The sequence below is a fragment of the Chlorocebus sabaeus genome, chromosome 5 (genome assembly GCF_047675955.1).
Source record: "Chlorocebus sabaeus isolate Y175 chromosome 5, mChlSab1.0.hap1, whole genome shotgun sequence".
In the NCBI taxonomy this organism is placed as follows: Eukaryota; Metazoa; Chordata; class Mammalia; order Primates; family Cercopithecidae; genus Chlorocebus; species Chlorocebus sabaeus.
In genome coordinates this window covers 26,675,778-26,694,748 of record NC_132908.1, presented here as the reverse complement: position 1 = coordinate 26,694,748, position 18,971 = coordinate 26,675,778, and the positions used below count along the sequence as shown (strand labels likewise).

General features: G+C 55.4%; 3 protein-coding genes across 10 annotated transcripts in view; 1 reads left to right on the top strand and 2 right to left on the bottom strand.

Moving 5' to 3' along the window:
- Positions 1-57: 57 nt before the first annotated feature.
- Positions 58-1,547, bottom strand: LOC140711667 (SAGA-associated factor 29-like). The gene is made up of 3 exons (XM_073015284.1): positions 1,339-1,547; positions 1,137-1,268; positions 58-913 (listed from the first exon to the last, which is right to left on the bottom strand). Exons 1-3 carry the CDS (start codon positions 1,416-1,418, stop codon positions 793-795), a joined length of 333 nt encoding a protein of 110 aa, XP_072871385.1. The 5' UTR covers positions 1,419-1,547; the 3' UTR covers positions 58-792.
- A 994-nt stretch (positions 1,548-2,541) lies between these two features.
- SULT1A1 (sulfotransferase family 1A member 1) lies at positions 2,542-11,632 on the top strand. Of its 4 annotated transcripts, XM_073015272.1 has the most exons (10): positions 6,240-6,394; positions 7,200-7,353; positions 7,468-7,619; positions 7,724-7,849; positions 7,939-8,036; positions 9,859-9,985; positions 10,081-10,175; positions 10,981-11,161; positions 11,284-11,392; positions 11,487-11,632. In XM_073015272.1, exons 3-10 carry the CDS (start codon positions 7,472-7,474, stop codon positions 11,515-11,517), a joined length of 915 nt encoding a protein of 304 aa, XP_072871373.1. In that variant the 5' UTR covers positions 6,240-6,394; positions 7,200-7,353; positions 7,468-7,471; the 3' UTR covers positions 11,518-11,632. The 4 variants fall into 4 exon arrangements, with proteins under 4 accessions (XP_072871375.1, XP_072871373.1, XP_072871372.1 ...); XM_073015271.1 differs by lacking the exon at positions 7,200-7,353; XM_073015273.1 differs by lacking the exons at positions 7,200-7,353; positions 11,487-11,632 and having other exon boundaries at positions 6,242-6,394; positions 11,284-11,481.
- A 1-nt stretch (position 11,633) lies between these two features.
- The window catches only part of SGF29 (SAGA complex associated factor 29), a 38,810-nt gene continuing 31,472 nt past the window's right edge, over positions 11,634-18,971 (bottom strand). For all 5 annotated transcript variants that reach the window (XM_073015279.1, XM_073015281.1, XM_073015282.1 and 2 more), the window contains 8 exons: positions 18,824-18,899; positions 18,091-18,163; positions 14,572-14,636; positions 13,214-13,343; positions 12,997-13,143; positions 12,752-12,787; positions 12,483-12,645; positions 11,634-11,836 (listed from right to left, as the gene is read on the bottom strand). In XM_073015279.1, the coding sequence (XP_072871380.1) occupies positions 11,720-11,836; positions 12,483-12,645; positions 12,752-12,787; positions 12,997-13,143; positions 13,214-13,343; positions 14,572-14,636; positions 18,091-18,163; positions 18,824-18,899 (807 nt within the window). In that variant the 3' untranslated portion in view covers positions 11,634-11,719. The remainder of the gene's footprint in view (positions 11,837-12,482; positions 12,646-12,751; positions 12,788-12,996; positions 13,144-13,213; positions 13,344-14,571; positions 14,637-18,090; positions 18,164-18,823; positions 18,900-18,971) is intronic.

The window sequence follows — 18,971 nt, the reverse complement described above, 5'->3', positions numbered from 1 at the left end:
AGCATAAAGTAACTTATTGCAAAAGAAAAACTGTATTTTGAAAGTTAAGTGCGTAGTAGACAATACACCTTGAGCGAGTTCAGAACGGGCTGCTTATCAGGGTGGGTCAGTGTTAATTACTGCAGGAAAACTCCCCTGATGGGAGTCTTACACAATTTTTCATAATGGGTGGGAAGAGGCATCACTAGTAAGCATGATCTGGGTGGTCCTCCGGGTGCATATGGGCATTTGCTATACATGCCTGTTCCTAGGACACATGTCTCATTAGCATTTTAAATCTCCACCCAGGGGTGTGGTTTTTACTATTAAAATGAGCAACGGGTCAGTTTGAGGACAGGTAAAATCAAAATGCACACGTTCTCAAAAGGGAAAGGCCCTACTGGAGATAACTTTGCTTGAGCTCAGTAACTAGGCGAATGCTGAGGCTTACTGTGTTGGCCAGGCGGTCACCAAGGTCACAGCATCCTGAGAAGGTGGTTGTCTTCCTGACTACCTCTCCTGCCTCACCTGGGCTCCATGCCCTGCCTTGGTCCAAACAAGGACTTCCCGCATGTCTGATCAGCCTGTTCCTGACATCATCCATGGCCTCTCCCATGGTGGCTGCTTTACTCGCTGTGGGGGCACGTGGGTCAGGGCGTGGTAGAAGCAGGTGGTCTGGGGATACAGGGCTAGCGTGAGCTGTCCTTCTGGAACAAGGCCTCAGGGTCTGTCTTGGGGTTGTCCTTCCACTGGGGCAGCGGGATGATCCAGCGTCAGCTCAGGGTATGTCTCCTGGCTGTAGAGGGACTTTTGTCAACCTGTGACTGGGTGGGGATGTTCCTTCCCAGCTGTTAGGCTGCCCCCAGTCTCCATGTCCAGCCCTGGCCTGGACACTCCCTCTTTGCCTTCTTCATCGATGTCATCTACCTCATACCTGTGGACAAAAGGAGGAAAACACTGGGTGTAGCCAGGGGCGCAGTCCCTGTCAAGGAGTGTGGAGGACCAGGGCAGGGCGAGGACCTGGTGCTCCCTGCACAGCTGGCCCCGCCCACATCACCGTCTGTGGAGCTTTTCTCTAGCTGTGCAGACAGGGAGTAGAGCAGCAGCCCAGGCAGGTGCAGCGACCAGAGAGTAGCCCCGGGGCTGGTGTCACTCACTTGTTGGTGGCATGGCTGTAACTGACCACCTCGGCCAGGATCCACTGCTCGTCCCCATCCACGGCCTTCACCCGGGCAGCCACCTTTACGTAGTCCCCTGGGGCGGGGATGGCCCCACAGAGGGGTGGGGGCCTGTGAGCAGAACAAAGGGTCAGTCCCAGCCCCTGGGCACCAGCCCCTCCCTCGCAGCTGCTGCCCTCACTTGTCACCGGGCTTCCCGATCCACAGGGGCAGGGTCATGGCCGACTGCTGCAGCAGGGTCATCAGCACCCCTCTGCGCATGGTCTTCCGGGGTGGCTCCGAGTCATTGTAGAGACCTGAGATCTTGGCCGCTGTGGGAAGGAAGGGAGGCCTGAGGCCCCAGGGACAGGTGCTGGCCCTGACTCCCCAGCATGCTGCACTGAGTTGTGGGAAGGAGCCCCTGGGAGCCCCTAGTTCCCGAGTGAGCCTGAGGGCCCAGCAGGACTGTGACCCAATCGGCCAGGTGTCCTACAGGGCTGCTGTGCTGAACTACAGATGGGTGAGACGGCAGCACAGTGGGCACCCAGAGGGAGGAACCAGGGAGGGACAAAGCAGGTTCCGAGGTGCTGGTCAGGTTCTCTTCCTCATGTCAGTGCTGACCCAGAAGTGTATTTAATGAGAATTTCCTGAAATTGGAAGAATCCCGCGGGGTCGCGGAGAGGTGGAGGCGCTTCTTAGGGGTCTACTTGCTCTACTGCCTGAACCCCCGTCACCAGGGCCGCGTCTACATGGGGTTCGCTGTCAGCCCTGCTTCTCGGGTCCAGCAGCACAATGGGGGCTGCACAAAAGACAAGGCCCAGGCCGGGGGCAGTCACTCACGTCTGTAATCTTAGCACTTTGGGAAGCCCAAGCTGTCAGATGACTTGAGGTCAGCTGTGCTTCGAGAACAGCCTGGCCAACATGGTGAAACCCCGTTTCTGATAAAAATACAAACATTAGCCGGGCATGGTGGCATGAACCTGTAATTCCAGCTACTTGGGAGACTGAGACAGGAGAATCGCTAGAGCCCGGGGGGTCGGGACGTTGATTGCAGCAAGCTGAATCGCGCCATTGCACGCCTGGTGAGACCGGGAGGGTCTCCGAGGCCGGAAGAAGGCTTCCTGGAGAAGGCGGACCCCGCGAGGCACAGGCCTGATGAGAGGGACCCTCCAGGCCTGTGACAAGGGTGGGGCGTCTGGGGAGGGGACGAGGCCTGTTGCAGAGGAGTAGTGTGACAGGGAGCCCTGGGAATCTCGGCGGTGGAACTCCAGGAAGGAGCGGGCTGGGGCGGGGTGATGATCCAGGCTGCAGTCCAGCATAGGGGTCTTGGTGGGCACGCTGGGGTCCGATGGTGCGCAGGAGGGAGAGGAGTGGGGACAGGTGGGTACGTGGGTTGGAGGAGGGGCCTGAGGTGGGCAAGTGCAAGGGGCGTGACTTCAGGCAGGGGCGGGGCCTGGGGCTCTGCTGAGGCGGGGAATGAGGACCTCACTTTCGGGTGGGATTGGAGGGGACCCGCGGTGGAGAGCGGCGGGACTCCCAGGGACATTCCCGTTCTCCTCCCCAGGGAGATAGCGCTCATAGTGCACAGCTTCCTGTCCGCCGTGGCAGCCCTTCGGCGGGTAAGGAAGGAGAGCCGGCGGCCGCTAATGGTCGGGGTTTGGGGTGCGACCCCTGCCAGGAGCTGCCCTGATGCCCCCGTACCCTGCCGCGGTTGGAGTGGGCCTGGCACCCCCGCCCTGGGCGCGCCTCCCGCTCCTGCTGCACCCCTACCTCCGCCCGACGCACCGTACTGGCCACTGGCCTTCGGACCTCCTCCGCCCCAGGAAGCCGCGCAGGTCACTTTGCTGACGCCCAGCCTGAGCCTAAGCCGGACCCTGGAACCTAGAGGCCTGTGCGCCCTGAGCTCCCGCGTGCTCCGGGGGAGGTCCGCCCCAGGCACGGAGGCTCCATCGATGATCGACCATCCAGACAACTTCGGATCCAGCTGTTTGTTGAGGAACCAGGAAACGCCCTGACAATTTTGCGACCCTGTCCCCGTCTCTCTAAGATGGGGATGATAGTACTTCTGGCCATTCCTGAGAACAGCAGGACCTGCCTTTTCCTTTTGACTGGAAGGTTCTTCTCTACACCTTCTATCTTGATAACCTGCCACCTGAACAGGGAGGTCTTCCCTAGCTCCCAATTTAAAATTGCAGCTCTGATAAGCCGGGCATGGTGGCATATGCCTGTAGTCCCAGCTACGGGGGAGACTGAGGTGGGAGGATCGCTTGAGCCCAGGAGTTGGAGGCTGCAGTGAGCTATGATCGCTCCACTGCACTACAGCCCAGGCAAAAGAGCAACACCATCTCTAAAAATATAAAATAAAATTGCACCTCTTGAGTACTTCCCCGTCTGCTCCTTTTCCTGAATACTTATTATCTGACTTGCTAGGTGTTTTATTGCTCTCATTAGTCATTATCTGACCTGCTAGGTGTTTTATTGCTCTCGTTAGTCTCTCCCACCCCAACCTTTGCACTAAACTGCCCGAGGACAGCTCTTGTCACTGCTGTAGAACAAAGTTCAGCACAGAGACCATGGCCAAGAAATAGTCAATAAAATAATGGACGATGGGCGCCTTCTACTGAGCTCCCGCTACTTGTGAGTAGAGGACTTGACCTGGGGAAATTCAGTGACCTGCTGGGTGTTGCTGAGCTGTGAGAAAGTTCAGGTCTGGCTGCAATGGTGAGGCTATGACTCAATCAATCATTGCTGATGCTCACAGGACGTTCACTTGCTTAGTCCCGGGGGCAAGGATTTTAAACCCCCACGTCCATTTCCTCATCCATAAGATGCAAATAACAGTCACCCCTTCCTCACGGGATGGAGCTGTGTGATGCCCGGAACAGTGCCTGCTGCACGGAGGGGCTTGCCGCCAGCTCCCTCTCCCTCCTTGTCTCTTACCTGCCTGCTGCCTGGGATGGGATGAAGAGGGGCCCTTGTGTTGCCACAACCCTGGCTGCTGGCTAAGAGCCCATGTGATCTGCCTGTCAGAGGAGTTCCTTCAGGAAGAACCAGGGCAGCTTCTGCCCCTAGAGGGCCAATGCCCTGGGTGAGTGCAGTCCCCCAGCCCCAGCCTGGTCCAGCTCTGGGAAGAGGGTGCCCAGTTGTGCAATCCAGGCCAGGGCAGCCGAGTCCTGATCTTGGTATTCAGGGCTGAGCCTGGAGGGGGCTTGTGATGCCTGACTCTGTATCTCTCTCGGCCCCATGCCTTTTTAGCTGTGAGATGTCACTGCTTTGGGTGACCTGATCTGGCTGTGCCAGATGGGCACGAAGAAATAGAAGACTCAGAATTAGAAGACGTGAGTGGGCTTTGGCCCCGGCCTCCTATCCGACTCCCTGCCCTGGGCTGCCTGTGACCAACCTTTTTGCCTCTGCAGGCACACTGGACAGCCCTCCAGGAGACCTGATCCTCAGTGTCCCTAACCCCCTCCAGATACTGGTGGCCTAGGGGAGGTCCTCAAAGACCGGTGGGATATCCATCTAGATCAGTCTCCAGGCTGTGGACACCTTAGCCAGAAGGAATTTAAGGACAAATCAGAAAGTCATGAATGTAGGGAGATTTCTTGCAGAGCAAAAGGACTCACTCAAGAAGGGGAATGTGGGGGTCCTCAAGAGAGTGTCTCATGCCCTACGAGGTTTGGGACTGACTTTTATGGGCTTCTTTAACTAAAGAGGGGTATATTCATGGATTCCAGGAAAAGGGAAAGATTTCTCAAGACCGTGGTGCCACAATTTACACCCAAATCCAGGTGTTCCTGGAGCCATCTTGGCACTGGCGGGTGTATGGTTTCCTATGTTACTGATCGTACAGTGAGATCCTAGGTGAAACCTACATCAAATACGGCGCCATGTTGTGTCTGGTTGGTCGTAGCCAGCTTGGTCCTCATCTTATTTTTCAGGGACTTATTGGCCCTTAGCATATGCAGCTATTTCAAGTTTCCTTCTTCTGGTCATGTGAAACTGCTGCCTGGGATTTTCTATTCACTTGCTACCACTCTATTAATCTCATATTCTTGCCTCTTTTCTGTGCCACCCCGTGTGGGTCCGACCCGTTGTTACTGGAGTGCAATGCAAAGTCTGAGTCAAGGGGGCCTCCTGAAGGTTGCTAGGGCAGGGGCGGAGCTAGTAGCCCGAGGGCCTGCCAGTCATGGGGATTCCTCAGGGGCACAGAGGAGGGAAGAGGGGCCTGTGGCCCTAGCAAGGGAGCAGCCTCTCCTCTGCCTGGAAGCCCCATGCCTCAGCTTTCCCCGCTTGCCTCTGAGCTCACGCAGCTCTTGGAAGGCTTGGGAGACTCACCTTTACTCAGATGGTTGGTTACCTGTCTCGCACCCAGCTTGACCACGGACTTTAAATAGTGAGGACAAAGAACAAGGAGGATGGGGGGATGCCCTCTTTCCACAGGGCCCTGTGGCTTCCAAGCCTCAACTTCCTCTGGCCTCTGTCTGTGGAGCCTCCTTCAAACCCAGGGAAAGAAAGGTACCTGCCAGGGGCTGTGGTTCATCTAGGATCCTCTACTGATGCTCTGTGAGGTCCCCTGGGAGCCATGAAGCTAGCTGGCTCCCAGGGCAAGGGGACTGCATTATCCTTGTTCTTTCTTGTTCTATGCATCCATGCTCTGCTCCTCTCCTGCCCCTTCACTCTGCCCACACACATCACTCCAGACTGGCCTTGTGGTCAGAGCCTGGAGTGCATGGGCTGCTGGGGCCTGTGGGCTGCACTGGGCCAGAACCCCTGGCGCCTTCAAGATTGGCCTGGAGCTGGCAGGTAGGTGACCTTTCCTGGTCCTACCTATCCCATCTTTCTCCTCCAATCCCTCCCCTCTCTTGCCTGGGTCAATTAGAAAAAGCTTGTCTGTTGGCCTGCTTCGCAGGGGCAGGTCAGGTGCCCCGTGACAGCTAAAAAAAACAAAAACAAACCATTGGGCCCTTTCTCCTTTCATTCTTCTGTTTTCTACACACCAAACCCAGTCGTGGCTTTGGAGATCACTCTAAGCTTGTCTCCAGCTGGCATACTAAGGAGGGTAATGGAGAAGTTCCTCCACCCCCAACCCCACCCCTTCCTTCCGGAAGCATATCTAAGTCCGACCCTAGCTCCAGATCCCTCCCACACTGGACCTACGAAACCCTCAGCACAGACAACACCCCTGCATTCCCCACATTGCACCCACACTCAGCCACTGCGGGCGAGGAGGGCACAAGGCCAGGTTCCTGAGAGCTCAGGTGAGTGACACACTGCCCAGGGCGCCCTCACCCTGCTCAGCTTCTGGCTCCGACATTCCAGAAGCCGAGGCCTCTCCCATCCCTGCCCTTTCCCCATGGGTATCCCATTTCAGACAACCCCGGCCGCCGTGAATCCCCCTCCCTTGCTTTTTTTTTGTTTTTTTCTGGGGAGGCCAGGTCCTGCTGTCACCCAGGCTGGAGTGCTGTGGGATCCTGGCCACTGCAGCCTTTAATTCCTGGGCTCAAGTGATTCTCCTGCCTCAGCCTCTGGAGTAGCTAGGACTACAGGCCCTCACCATCCTGCCTGGTTAATTTTTTTAAACATTTTTTAAAGATTTTTAGAGATGGTGTCTTGCAATGCTGCCCAGATTGGTCTCCAACTCCTAGCCTCGGCCTCCCTAGGGTCTGGGATTACAGGCGGGAACCACCCTGCCTGGGCTCGTCCTTTTGCTGAGTCATCAGTTTTGTTCATTCCCACAGCAGGCTCGGGCCCCTACTACCAGCTCAGTTGCTCAGTGGGCCATGTTTGTCCTGGAGCCCGGATGGACTGTGGCTGGGCAAGTGGATCACAGGCCTGGTCAGCCTGGGAGGTTTCCACATGTGAGGGGCACAGGGAACTCAAGGAGGGGAGTATCAGGGACAGGCGCCCACTGGGTGGAGGCTGGGGGTTCACAGTAGGAAATGGTGAGACAAAGGGCACTGGCTGGTAGGGAGACAGCACAGCCAGGCCCTAGAGCTTCCTCAGTGCAGCTGGACTCTCCTGGAGACCGTCACACACCCTGCTATCTGGACCCTGCGCCGCCAGGGTGCTTTCAGTGGTCTGCACCACGGCCCAGGCCCTGGGATTCTGAACAGCTCTGCAGGTGAATGAAAGGTGTGGCCAGGCTGGAGAACCACCGCATTAGAGGTTGACCTGGTTTCAGCCCCAGCCCTGTCACTGACTGGCTTTGTGAGTGTGGGTAAGTCACTCAGCCTCCCTAGGCCCCAGTGACTTCCCTGAAATCAAGAATGCCGCTTTCTTGCTGTTATGATGGTGTTAAAGGAAGTGGGCCTGGCTCTGGCTCCTGACACAGGAACATGGAGCTGATCCAGGACACCTCTCGCCCGCCACTGGAGTACGTGAAGGGGGTTCCGCTCATCAAGTACTTTGCAGAGGCACTGGGACCCCTGCAGAGCTTCCGGGCCCGGCCCGATGACCTGCTCATCAGCACCTACCCCAAGTCCGGTAGGTGACGAGGGCCACCCACCCTCTTCCTGGCGCCAGTCCCCACTTTGGCCAGCGAGGTTGTGCCCTCGGCCTGCTCACCTCCCATCTCCCTCCCTCTCCAGGGACTACGTGGGTGAGCCAGATTCTGGACATGATCTACCAAGGCGGCGACCTGGAGAAGTGTCACCGAGCTCCCATCTTCATGCGGGTGCCCTTCCTTGAGTTCAAAGCCCCAGGGATTCCCTCAGGTGTGTGACCGTGTCCTGGGTGCAAGGGGAGGGGAGGAAGACAGGGCTGGGGCTTCAGCTCACCAGACCTTCCCTGACCCACTGCTCAGGGATGGAGACTCTGAAAGACACACCGGCCCCACGGCTCCTGAAGACACACCTGCCCCTGGCCCTGCTGCCCCAGACTCTGTTGGATCAGAAGGTCAAGGTGAGGCCTGGCACAGTGTTTCACATCCGTAATCCCAGCACTTTGGGGGGCTGAGGTGGGAAGATCCCTTGAAGCCAGAAGTTCCAGACCAGTCTCGTCCAAAAAAAAAAATCAAGTATGCATAATAGTGTGTGCCTGTAGTACCAGCTACTGAGGAGGCTGAGGTGGGAGGATCACCTGAGCCTGGGAGTTCAGGAGTGAAGTGAGCTATGATCACACCACTGCACTCCAGACTGGGTGACAGAGAAACCTTGTCTCAAAAAGATGAGGAATAAAAAGAGGGGCCGGCAGGCGCGGTGGCTCATGCCTGTAATCCCAGCACTTTAAGAGACTGAGGCAGGCAAATCACTTTAGACTAGGAGTTCGAGACCAGCCTGGCCTACATGGCAAAACCCCATCTCTACTAAAAATACAAAAAAATTAGCCAGGTGTGGTGGCGGACATCTGTAATCCCAGCCACTTGGGAGGCCGAGGCAGGAGAATTGCTTGAACCCGGGAGGCAGAGGTTGCAGTCAACCGAGACCTCACCATTGCACTGCAGCCTGGGAAACATGAGTAAAACTGTCTCAAGGAAAAAAAAAACGGGGGGGGGGGGGCTGTGCCTGTTGTGGCTCACACCTGTAATACCAGCAGTTTGGGAGGCTGAGGTGGACAGATCACCCGAGGTCAGGAGTTCGAGATCATCCTGGCCAACATGAAGAAACCTCATCTCTACTAAAAATACAAAAATTAGCCAGGCGTTGAGGCAGGCGTCTATAATCCCAGCTAGCCAGGATGCTGACGTGTGAGAATCGCTTGACCTGAGAGTCAGTGGTTGCAGTGAGCTGAGATCATGCCACTGCACTTCAGCCTGGGAGACAGAACGAGACTTCGTTTCAAACAAATAAATATTAAAAAAGGTTTGCCGCCTGTGATGGCTCACTGCTGTAATGTCAGCACTTTGGGAGGCTAACGTGGGTGGAACGCTTGAGCTCAGGAGTTCTAGACCAGCCCAGGAAACATGGGGAGACTCCATCTCTATAAAAAATGCAAAATATCAGCAGGGCATGGTGGTATGGCGCTGCAGTGCCAGGTACTCAAAAGTCCGAGGCTGGAGGATTGCTTGAGCCTGGGAGGTCAAGGTTGCAGTGAGCTATTATCACTCCAGTGCACTCCAACCTGGGCGACAGGAAAAAAGAAAGACCAAGGTCTTTTTTTTTTTTTTTGAGACAGAATCTCAGAGCTCAGGAGCTCCTGAGATAGAGTCTCAAAAAAAAAAAAAAAAAAAAAAAAAAAAAAAGAAATCCCACAACACACACAACAAACAGAAAAATCAAAGGTCCAGGTAAGGTGTGAGGCATGTGAATCCAGGGAAGGAGGCCCCGCCTCAGCCCAGCTTTGGTCCTGTTCTTCTGAGAAAGTCGCCTCACTTCCTCCAGCCTTGTCTCATCTTCCGCGGCGGGGGGACTGTCTGCCTCTTGCTCTGATGACCAAGAACATGAGACTTCAGTGTAGATCTAAGAAAGGTAGAGGGTGGGTCCTCACAGGCCCACAACATTTGGTGGTGGTGGGAACATGCCTGGTGGAGCATGCCTTGCTCCAGATCGGGGTGTGACGCATTGATGCAGATTATATTACTTTAGAATATGATGGTCTCAGGGACCAGGCAGGGTTTTGGCTTCCAAGCAGGGATCAGATCCCAGCTTGGCCCTACCGGTGCGATGAGATCTCAAGCAAGTCAGCCTCTAAGCCTCAGGTTCTTCCTTTGCCAAACCAAGAGATGAGCTGGCCTGGGGTGGGCTGTGTGGTGATGGTGCTGGGGTCGAGTCTTCTGCCCCCGCAGGTGGTCTATGTTGCCCGCAACGCAAAGGACGTGGCGGTCTCCTACTACCACTTCTACCACATGGCCAAGGTGCACCCTGAGCCTGGGACCTGGGACAGCTTCCTGGAGAAGTTCATGGCCGGAGAAGGTGGGTTTGACGGGAGGAAGGAGGGTGTGGAGCCAAGGTGTGTTGGCTGCAATGCACAGTAACCCTGTGTCGCTGCCCCCTGCCCGCTTCTCCAGTGTCCTACGGGTCCTGGTACCAGCACGTGCAGGAGTGGTGGGAGCTGAGCCACACCCACCCTGTTCTCTACCTCTTCTATGAAGACATGAAGGAGGTGAGACCACCTGTGATGCTTCCCCTCATGTGACACCTGGGGGCAGGCACCTCACAGGGACCCGCCAAGGCCACCCAGCCACCTCCCTGGGCGGCCCCCACAACAGGCCCGGATTCCCCATCCTGCTTCCCTGGCCCAGGCCTCCCCGATACAGCCCCACCTGGCAGCGGGTCCCACACAGCTCTCATCTGCTGTGCCTGAGTCAGCTGCATCGGTGACCACGGATCAGCTGCTTTTTTTTTGAGACCAAGTCTTGCTCTGTTGTCCAGGATGGTGTGCAGTGGTGTGATCTCAGCTCAGCATAACCTCCCCCTCCCAGGTTCAAGTGATTCTCCTGCCTCAGCCTCCTGAGTAGCTGGGATTACAGGTGCACACTGCCACGCCTGGCTAATTTTTGTGTTTTGCCATGTTGGCCAGGTGGGTCTCCATCTCCTGAGCTCAGGTGATCCGCCTGCCTCAGCCTCCCAAAGTGTTGGTATTACAGGCCTGGACCATGGTCACCCTCCATGGATTAGCTCTCTATTCTGATTCCTTCTCCCTGCCAATGGTTATGCCACCCAGGGCCAGTCACGGAAGAAGTCCATCCCAGTCCTCACCCATAGGAGCCAAGCCCAGCTCATGATGGGATCACAGGGCAGAGAGCCATTCATTTTATCCCAGGGACCGGGGCCCCGGGGGTTGCGGAGCTGGCTCTGTGGGTTTTCTAGTGGAAGTGGCCAGTTTCCCTCTGAGGTTAGAGAAGGGGACCCCTTTTATTTTCCTGAATCAGCAAACCTACCTCCACTGAGGAGCCTCTGCTCCTCAGAACCCCAAAAGGGAGATTCGGAAGATCCTGGAGTTTGTGGGGCGCTCCCTGCCAGAGGAGACCGTGGACCTCATGGTTCAACACACGTCATTCAAGGAGATGAAGAAGAACCCTATGACCAACTACACCACCGTCCCCCAGGAGTTCATGGACCACAGCATCTCCCCCTTCATGAGGAAAGGTGGGTGCCGGCCAGCACGGGGGTTTGGGGTGGGTGGGAGCAGCGGCTGGAGCCTCCCCATAGGCACTCAGGGCCTCCCCTGGGATGAGACTCCAGCTTTGCTCCCTGCCTTCCTCCCCCAGGCATGGCTGGGGACTGGAAAACCACCTTCACCGTGGCGCAGAATGAGCGCTTCGATGCAGACTATGCAGAGAAGATGGCAGGCTGCAGCCTCAGCTTCCGCTCTGAGCTGTGAGAGGGGTTCCCGGGGTCACTGCAGAGGGAGTGTGCGAATCAAGCCTGACCAAGTGGCTCAAGAATAAAGTATGATTTGTGTTCAATGCAGAGTCTCCATTTCAAGCCAAGAGAAACCCTGAGCTGAAAGAGTGATCACCCACTGGGGCCAAATACGGCCACCTTCCCACTCCAGCTCCCCAATTTGCCCTGTTTGGAGAGAGGAGAGGGTCTGGAGAAGTAAAACCCAGGAGACGAGTGGAGGAGAAATGTCTGTTTAATCCCAGCACATCCTCTGCTGTCCTGCCCTGTGTCGTTGGGGGATGGTGAGTCCACCAGGCAGCGTCACTTTTTCTTGGGCTCCTTACAAGCCACCACGTACCTCTGAGCCACATTGAGGGGAGGGGAATAGCCGTCTGCATAGGAAGTGTCTTCAAACAGGACCGAGTAGTCATCCTGGGGCTGTGTGGCAGGCAGACAGGAAGGGCTGCTCAGAGAGCCCCAGGCCAGGACAGGCACCCCCTTCCCCCAGCCTAGACCACCGGAGCCTCTGGGCCATGGACTCTCAGCCACCCTCGTCATCCTTCACTCTGGTGTCAAGATGTCTTGGCCCAGTCACTGCTGCTACACAGCTCTTTTCTCAGTGGCTGGAGACCCAGGGCAGTGAAAAGGGTGGGGAGAGAAAGGGGCGCTGACTCCCTTCCTAATGGGGCCATAGCTGGAGGGTCTGCTGCCTTTCAGGGACCCAGGGCAACCCAGATAGTGTCAGGTAGGGATCCTAGCCTCAGGTGGCTTGTGTCCCATGTCACCAGGAGCACAAGGGGGTAGGAGCCCGGGGCTCAGGGCAGGAGCCTCCCATCTTCAGAGCTAGTTCTCTAGGAATGCAGAAAGGGAGTTGCTGACTCAGGGCTTGCCAAGACTGCCAGGGCTTGCAAGGGGATGGTGACCTCTGGGGCTGGAGTGGAAGAGGGAGGGCAGCTGGTGGGTGCTGTCAGCTTGGAGCCTGTGAGATGAGGACAAGGGGAGGGAGCGGGGAGAGGACCCCTCGTCTGTCTGATCAGCCTGTTCCTGACATCACCCATGGCCTCTCCCATGGAGGCTGGTTTACCCGCTGTGGGGGTGCGTGGATCAGGGCACGGTAGAAGCAGGTGGTCTGGGGATATAAGGCCAGCACGAGCTGCTCCTTCTGAAACAAGGCCTCGGGGTCCGTCTCTGGGTTGGCCTTCCACTGGGGCAGCGGGATGACACGGCGCCGGCTCAGGGTGTGTCTCCTGGGAGAAGAGGGGCTTATATCAACATGTGGCCAGGTGGGGATGCTCCTTCCCAGCCGTTAGGCTGCCCCCAGGCTCTGTGCCCTGCCCTGGCCTAGACACTCACTCTTTGCCTTCTTCATCGATGTCGTCTACCTCATACCTGTGGACAAAAGGAAAATGCTGGATGCAGCCAGGGGTGCAGTCCCTGTCGGGGAGTGAGGATGGGGGAGGACCTAGTGCTCCTTGCACAGTTGGCCTCTGGGGAGCACCCTCTGGGGAGCTTTTCTCCTGCTGTGCAGACGGGAAGCAGAGCGGCAGCCCAGGCAAGTTCGGTGACCAGAAAGCAGCCCCGGGGTTGGTGTCACTCACTTGTTGGTGGCATGGCTGTAACTGACCACCTCGGCCAGGATCCACTGCTCGTCCCCATCCACGGCCTTCACCCGGGCAGCCACCTTGTCTCCAGGTCTGGCCACGTAGTCCCCTGAGGCGGGGATGGCCCCACAGAGGGGTGGGGGCCTGTGAGCAGAACAAAGGGTCAGTCCCAGCCCCTGGGCACCAGCCCCTCCCTCGCAGCTGCTGCCCTCACTTGTCACCGGGCTTCCCGATCCACAGGGGCAGGGTCATGGCTGACTGCTGCAGCAGGGTCATCAGCACCCCCCTGCGCATGGTCTTCCGGGGTGGCTCCGAGTCATTGTAGAGACCTGCGATCTTGGCCGCTGTGGGAAGGAAGGGAGGCCTGAGGCCCCAGGGACAGGTGCTAGCCCTGACCCCCCAGCATGCTGCACTGAGCTGTTGGACGATCCCCTGGGAGCGCCCAGTTCCTGAGTGAGCCCGAGGGCCCAGCAGGACTGTGACCCGATCGGCCACGTGTCAACACCTATAGGGGCTGCTGCGCTGAACCACAGTTGAGTGAGAGGGCAGCACAGCGCGCACCCATGGGGAGGAAGCAGAAGAAAGAAAGCGGTTTCCGAGGTGCTGTTCAGGCTGTGTTTGCTGATCTGAATGCTGGTTACAGAAGTATGTTCAGTTAGTGAATATTTCATTGAACTCTGCACTTACATGTACTTTTCTCCTATTAATATACGTTGTAATTCAATAGAAAGTTAAAAAGAACACAACAGGCCGGGCGCGGTGGCTCAAGTCTGTAATCCCAGCACTTTGGGAGGCCGAGATGGGCGGATCACAAGGTCAGGAGATCAAGACCATCCTGGTTAACATGGTAAAACCCCATCTCTACTAAAAAATACAAAAAAACTAGCCGGGCGTGGTGGCGGGTGCCTGTAGTCCCAGCTACTCGGGAGGCGGAGGCAGGAGAATGGCGTGAACCCGGGAGGCGGAGCTTGCAGTGAGTTGAGATCCAGCCACTGCATTCCAGCCTGGGCGACAGAGCGAGACTCTGTCTCAAAAAAAAAAAAAAAAAAAAAAAGCCACAACAATTAAATGTGCACCTTCAACCTCCTCAGGCACGGCTGGACACCCCACTTGACTTCACACAGAACCAGCATGGCTGTGTGGGGACGTTGACGTGCCAAGATTCTGCCCACCGTGAGACTGTTGGGAGGGCAGAAGGGTAGGAGAGCCTAATGCAGGCTGAAGGGGTCTGGAAGGCTGGCTTTATGACACACAGTGTGTGGCTCTGCAGAAACCAGCCAGGACAAGAGATGGGCGTGGGCCATGGCAGGAAGGAGAGGGTGACTCGCCCAGGCCCCAGAAGGGGCAGGTGATGAGGGGCTGCGGTGGGATGATCTCTGGCTGCTGAGGGAGAACTGGGAAACCCTTGCCTCTGGGCGCTGGGAATGATCTCCTGTCCCTTCTCAGTGGCAGAGCCTCCGTGGGAGGATCCCAGCAGGCAGTGGCTGCAGGTCCCCACGGGAGGGTGACTGCTGCCCGAAGGGCCTCCCTTGTCCTAGCAAAGGACCTCCCAGCACGTCGTCTCCCACTCACCAATCCGCCTCTCCTCCAACAGAGACTTGATTTCCGCGATCTTGTCCAGAGCTTTCCGAAGGATGCTGAGGGCGGGGAGAAGGGAGAAAGAGGGTTTGGTTGACACACATAGCATAGACTTCATTTCCATTTTTTCTGTTTTGGGTCTCCCTACATTGCCCAGGCTGGTCCCAGGCTCCAGCAGTCCCTCCTGCGCAGGTGGAATGACAGGTGTGTGCAGTTTCCTGTTCTGGTCAAGGCAGGCTGGGTTATTCAGACCAACCTCACTGGTGAAAACTAGAAATCTGCCTGGGTGTGGTGGCTCACGCCTGTAATCCTAGCACTTTGGGAGGCCGAGGAGGGTGGATCACCTGAGGTCAGGAGTTCAAGACCAGCCTGACCAACATGGCAAAAATCCATCTGTACTAAAAATACAAAAATTAGCCAGGCGTGGTGGCGAGCATCTGTAACTGTATTCCCACCTACTTGGGAGGCTGAGGCAGGAGAATCGCTTGAACCTGGGAGGCAGAGGTTACAGTGAGCCGAGATCATGTCATTGCACTCCAACCTGGGCAAAAAAGAACGAAACTCCATCTCAGGAAAAAAAAAAAAAAAGAACACTAGAAATCTTCAGTATGTGTTTTTTAGTCTTAAGAACATAAAAAATAAGGTAGTAGAAAGCAGCAGGCCAAAAACTAAGAGAATACAGGATCCCAGAGAGGAAAGGAGACAGGCAAGCGGCCTTCGGCAAACCCTGCAGAAAGGCTGCCAGAACCTCCTGAAATGAGGCGGGGGGCCTCAGGTCTGCCCCAGGTCACGCAAAAGGAGGGGAGACTCTGGGGAGAGGTGCTGGCTCAGAGCAGTACTGGGTGGAAGGAACTCATCCTTTCTGAAAGGTTGCACCCAAAGACAGACCCCTGCGTGGCCTTGCATCCCCAGGAAGCCTCTGTGAAGTTTATGGGGATTCCAGGGTGGCAGGAACCCAAGGAACCCAGCAGAAGCAAACACAGAGCTTTGCTGAAGTCAGGCTTCTTCATCCTAAATCTCAGGGAATCTTCCCAAAGAGTATTTCCACAGCAGGGCTGGGTGCGGTGGCTCATGCCTGTAATCCCAGCACTTTAGGAGGCTGAGGCAGGGGGATCACTTGAGGTCAGGAGCTCGAGACCAGCCTGGCCAACATAGCAAAACTCGTTCTCTACTAAAAATACAAAAATTAGCCCGGCATGGTGGCAGGCATCTGTAATCCCAGCTACTTGGGAGGCTGAGGCAAGAGAATCGCTTGAACCTTGGGGGCAGAGCTTGCAGTGAGCCGAGATCGTGCCACTGCACTCTAGCCTGGGTGACACAGCAAAACTCCATTAAAAAAATAAGAATATTTCCACAGCAGTCAGCAGCACAAACTCCACTTTGGGTCATTTTATTCACAAACTCAACTTTGGGTCATTTTATTCTCCCCGGATACCATGGCAAACCCTGGTCCATTCCTCTGGCAAGCACTTCTGAAATGACCCAGAGTTCTAAAGACCTTTGTGCGGCAGGAGGGAGATGCATAGGAACTGGGCATGATGCAGCATCTCAGGAGGTGTCCGGGGGTGCCCCAGGGCATGGGACTCATGGACGTCACCAGGCCAGGGCCAAAAGATGGAGGTAGGCCAAGGGCAGCCAAAAAAACGCAGGGACAGGAAACAGCTTGCCTGCTGCGTACGATGCAGGGATGGCCCAGCCAGTGTCACCTCAGGCTGTGAGCACTGGGACCCCAGAAAGCAGAGAAGGAGCAAGAGCCATGGGACCAAAGGGAACTCTGAGAGTTCACTGCTCATCACTGCTGCCAGGCCTGTTTGGAGGACATAGTTTTATGCAGCCTGTCCTAAATTGTCTTCTGTGACGTGTTACTGAAGTGGCTTTCAAACCTTGGTGGGCATCAGAATCTCCTGGGGGAACTTTAAAAAATCTCAATTGTTTCATGCACAAATCACAAATGGATGCTAAAACTAGTGTGTTTGATATAAACGGGATAGTTACAGTCTCCAAGTATCTCCCTACATGACACTTACTAATTATGCAATGGAGGCCAGGTGCAGAGGCTCACACCTGTAATCCCAGCACTTTGGGAGGCCGAGGTGGGTGGAATGCTTGAACTGAGGAGTTCAAGACCAGCCTGGGCAACATGGCGAAACCCCATCTCTACAAAAAATACAAAAATTAGGTGGCGTCGTGGCATGCGCCTATAGTCCAAGCTACTCAGGAGGCTGAGGCAGGAGGATCACTTGAGCCCAGCAGTTTGAGGCTGCAGTGAGCCATGATCATGCCACTCCACTCCAGCCTGGACGACAGAGTGAGACCCTGTCTTAATCAATCAATCAATCAATCAATCAATCAATCACACAATGGAAAACGGCAGTAATCTGATATAAGAGAAACGTGGAAGATACCACTTTAACTAATGGGACAGACAGTATCCTATGCCGCCTAATATGATCCACCAGAGATATCTCTTCTGTGCCAAAAGTGTAAAAAGCCTGAATCCTCCTAGTGAGGAAATGTCAGATAGTTAATACCAATGTTGGAGTTCCCCCCCAAATAAACAGCGCCTCTGGGCACAGTCAAACTTGAGAACCAGTGTGTTCTCAAAGGAGAGGAATGTAATGTTCAAGTTCCTAAAGTTACTACAGTTTCACTGTAGAGATTCAAGGAAAACAATGTTTTTAGATCATTTTATTTTTTATTTTAGTTTTTTTTTTGAGGCAGAGCCTCCCTCTGTTGCCCAGGCTGGAGTACAGTGGCACGATCTTAGCTCACCGCAACCTCCACCTCTTGGATTCAAGGGATTCTCCTGCCTCAGCCTCCCAAGTAGCGTGCGCCACCACACCTGCTAATTTTTGTATTTTTAGTAAAGATGGGGTTTTGCTATGCTGGCCAGGCTCATCTCAAACCCCCAACCTCAGGTGATCCGCCCACCTCAAGATTGTAGGCATGAGCCACCGTGCCCACTCGGCCTTAAGATCATTTTAAAAGCAGCAGTTTTCTGGAAGTGAAACTTCTCCGTCTCAGAACCATAAAACCTTTAGGTCATCTGAGCATGACTTCCCAGCCAAGCTTACAGACACATGCCACCACGCTCAGCTAATTAAAACATTTTTTTGTAGAGACGAAGTCTCACTTTGTTGCCCAGGCTGGTCTCAAACACCAAGTGTTCCTCTAACCTCGGCCTCCCAATCACCTCTGTAATGCTTTGATTACAGATCTGAGCTACCCAGCCCCTGATATCCCTATTTTAATGACTCTGCCAAGGTCACAGAACCAGTAAATGGCAGTGTTGACTCACGCCTTGCCGCCTTCTGCAAAGGCGTTAGCAGCAGAGGTAACTGGAAGAGTGGGCCTAGCAGTGGGACAGGAAATGCGGGACCCAAGGGAGAGGCTGGGAGTAGCAATCAGCTTATCCATGGGAGCAAGGCAGGCTGGGGACTTGGTCCAAATGTGCCTGCAGCCTAGCCCTGAGGCAAGGAGGGAGCGGCGGGGGAGCGGGAGCACGGTACTCACTTGCACTCAGCCTCTGCATCGGCCTTGGCGGTTGTGTAGAGGCCACGCAGCTTTGTCCGGTAATAGGGAGAAACTGCAGAGGAAACATAGGGATTAGGATGCGGGGCCAGGGCAGGCACAGTAGCATGGCACTGCTTCCATGCACCAGAATCACACTCGCGGAGGCACAGAGAGGCCGTAGCTTCAGTCAGAGCTCTGCTGGCTCAGGAGTGCTCCCTAGACGGATGCCTCCAGGCTCCACGAATCCACATTTCCATATGCTACAAATGCCATCCCTACATCTGCGAGAGGACTGTCTTACCTTTTCCCCATCATGACACGCACAGAAAATGATTTGTCAGGACCCAGGAAAACACAATTCTCAGAGTTACCCAGAGTAAGAAAGCCCCAGCCCCAGAATCTGATCACCTGAGGGCCTCAGGGCATATGCAGGGGCCGCCTGGGAACAAAGCTCCTTTCTAGAAATCACCAGCTAACTGGGGTGCTTGTGCGTTCTAAGGGCAAGGTTCCCTAGATACAGCCTCATTTCAGTGCCTTTTGAATCCTCAGGGTGGAGGGATTTTAGCTCTTCAGGTCACCCAGATTAACGGAAAGCTGTCCCCCCTGCTGCATTTTGGAATATGCAGATACATGCACATCTATTTTGAATACAATGACCACCTTGGTCCCAGTCTTGGCCATACCCACCCCAGCCCCATCTCATCCCCTTTCTCTCCTGAGCCCAGCTACTCACTCTTGTTCTCTGTCTGCATCCGCTCATGGGTCTTCTGGATGTTCACTAAGTTGTGTTCGCTCCGCGAACGCTCTTCCTGTAAGGAAAAGAGCAGCAGGACATGACAGTGGCCCTTTGTGCTGCTGTGGCACCCTGCGAGCCAGGCCAG

Bases quoted from the DNA above. Each gene is read 5' to 3' on its own strand.
- SULT1A1 (XM_073015271.1), top strand. From the start codon at position 7,472: ATGGAGCTGATCCAGGACACCTCTCGCCCGCCACTGGAGTACGTGAAG. The intron at 8,037-9,858 runs GTGAGGCCTGGC...CTGCCCCCGCAG, and splicing joins TGTTGGATCAGAAGGTCAAG to GTGGTCTATGTTGCCCGCAA. The intron at 11,393-11,486 runs GTGAGAGGGGTT...TGTTCAATGCAG, and splicing joins CTCAGCTTCCGCTCTGAGCT to AGTCTCCATTTCAAGCCAAG.
- LOC140711667 (XM_073015284.1), bottom strand. From the start codon at position 1,418: ATGCGCAGAGGGGTGCTGATGACCCTGCTGCAGCAGTCGGCCATGACC. The intron at 1,269-1,338 runs GTGAGGGCAGCA...TTCTGCTCACAG, and splicing joins ATCGGGAAGCCCGGTGACAA to GCCCCCACCCCTCTGTGGGG. The intron at 914-1,136 runs GTGAGTGACACC...TTTTGTCCACAG, and splicing joins TACAGCCATGCCACCAACAA to GTATGAGGTAGATGACATCG.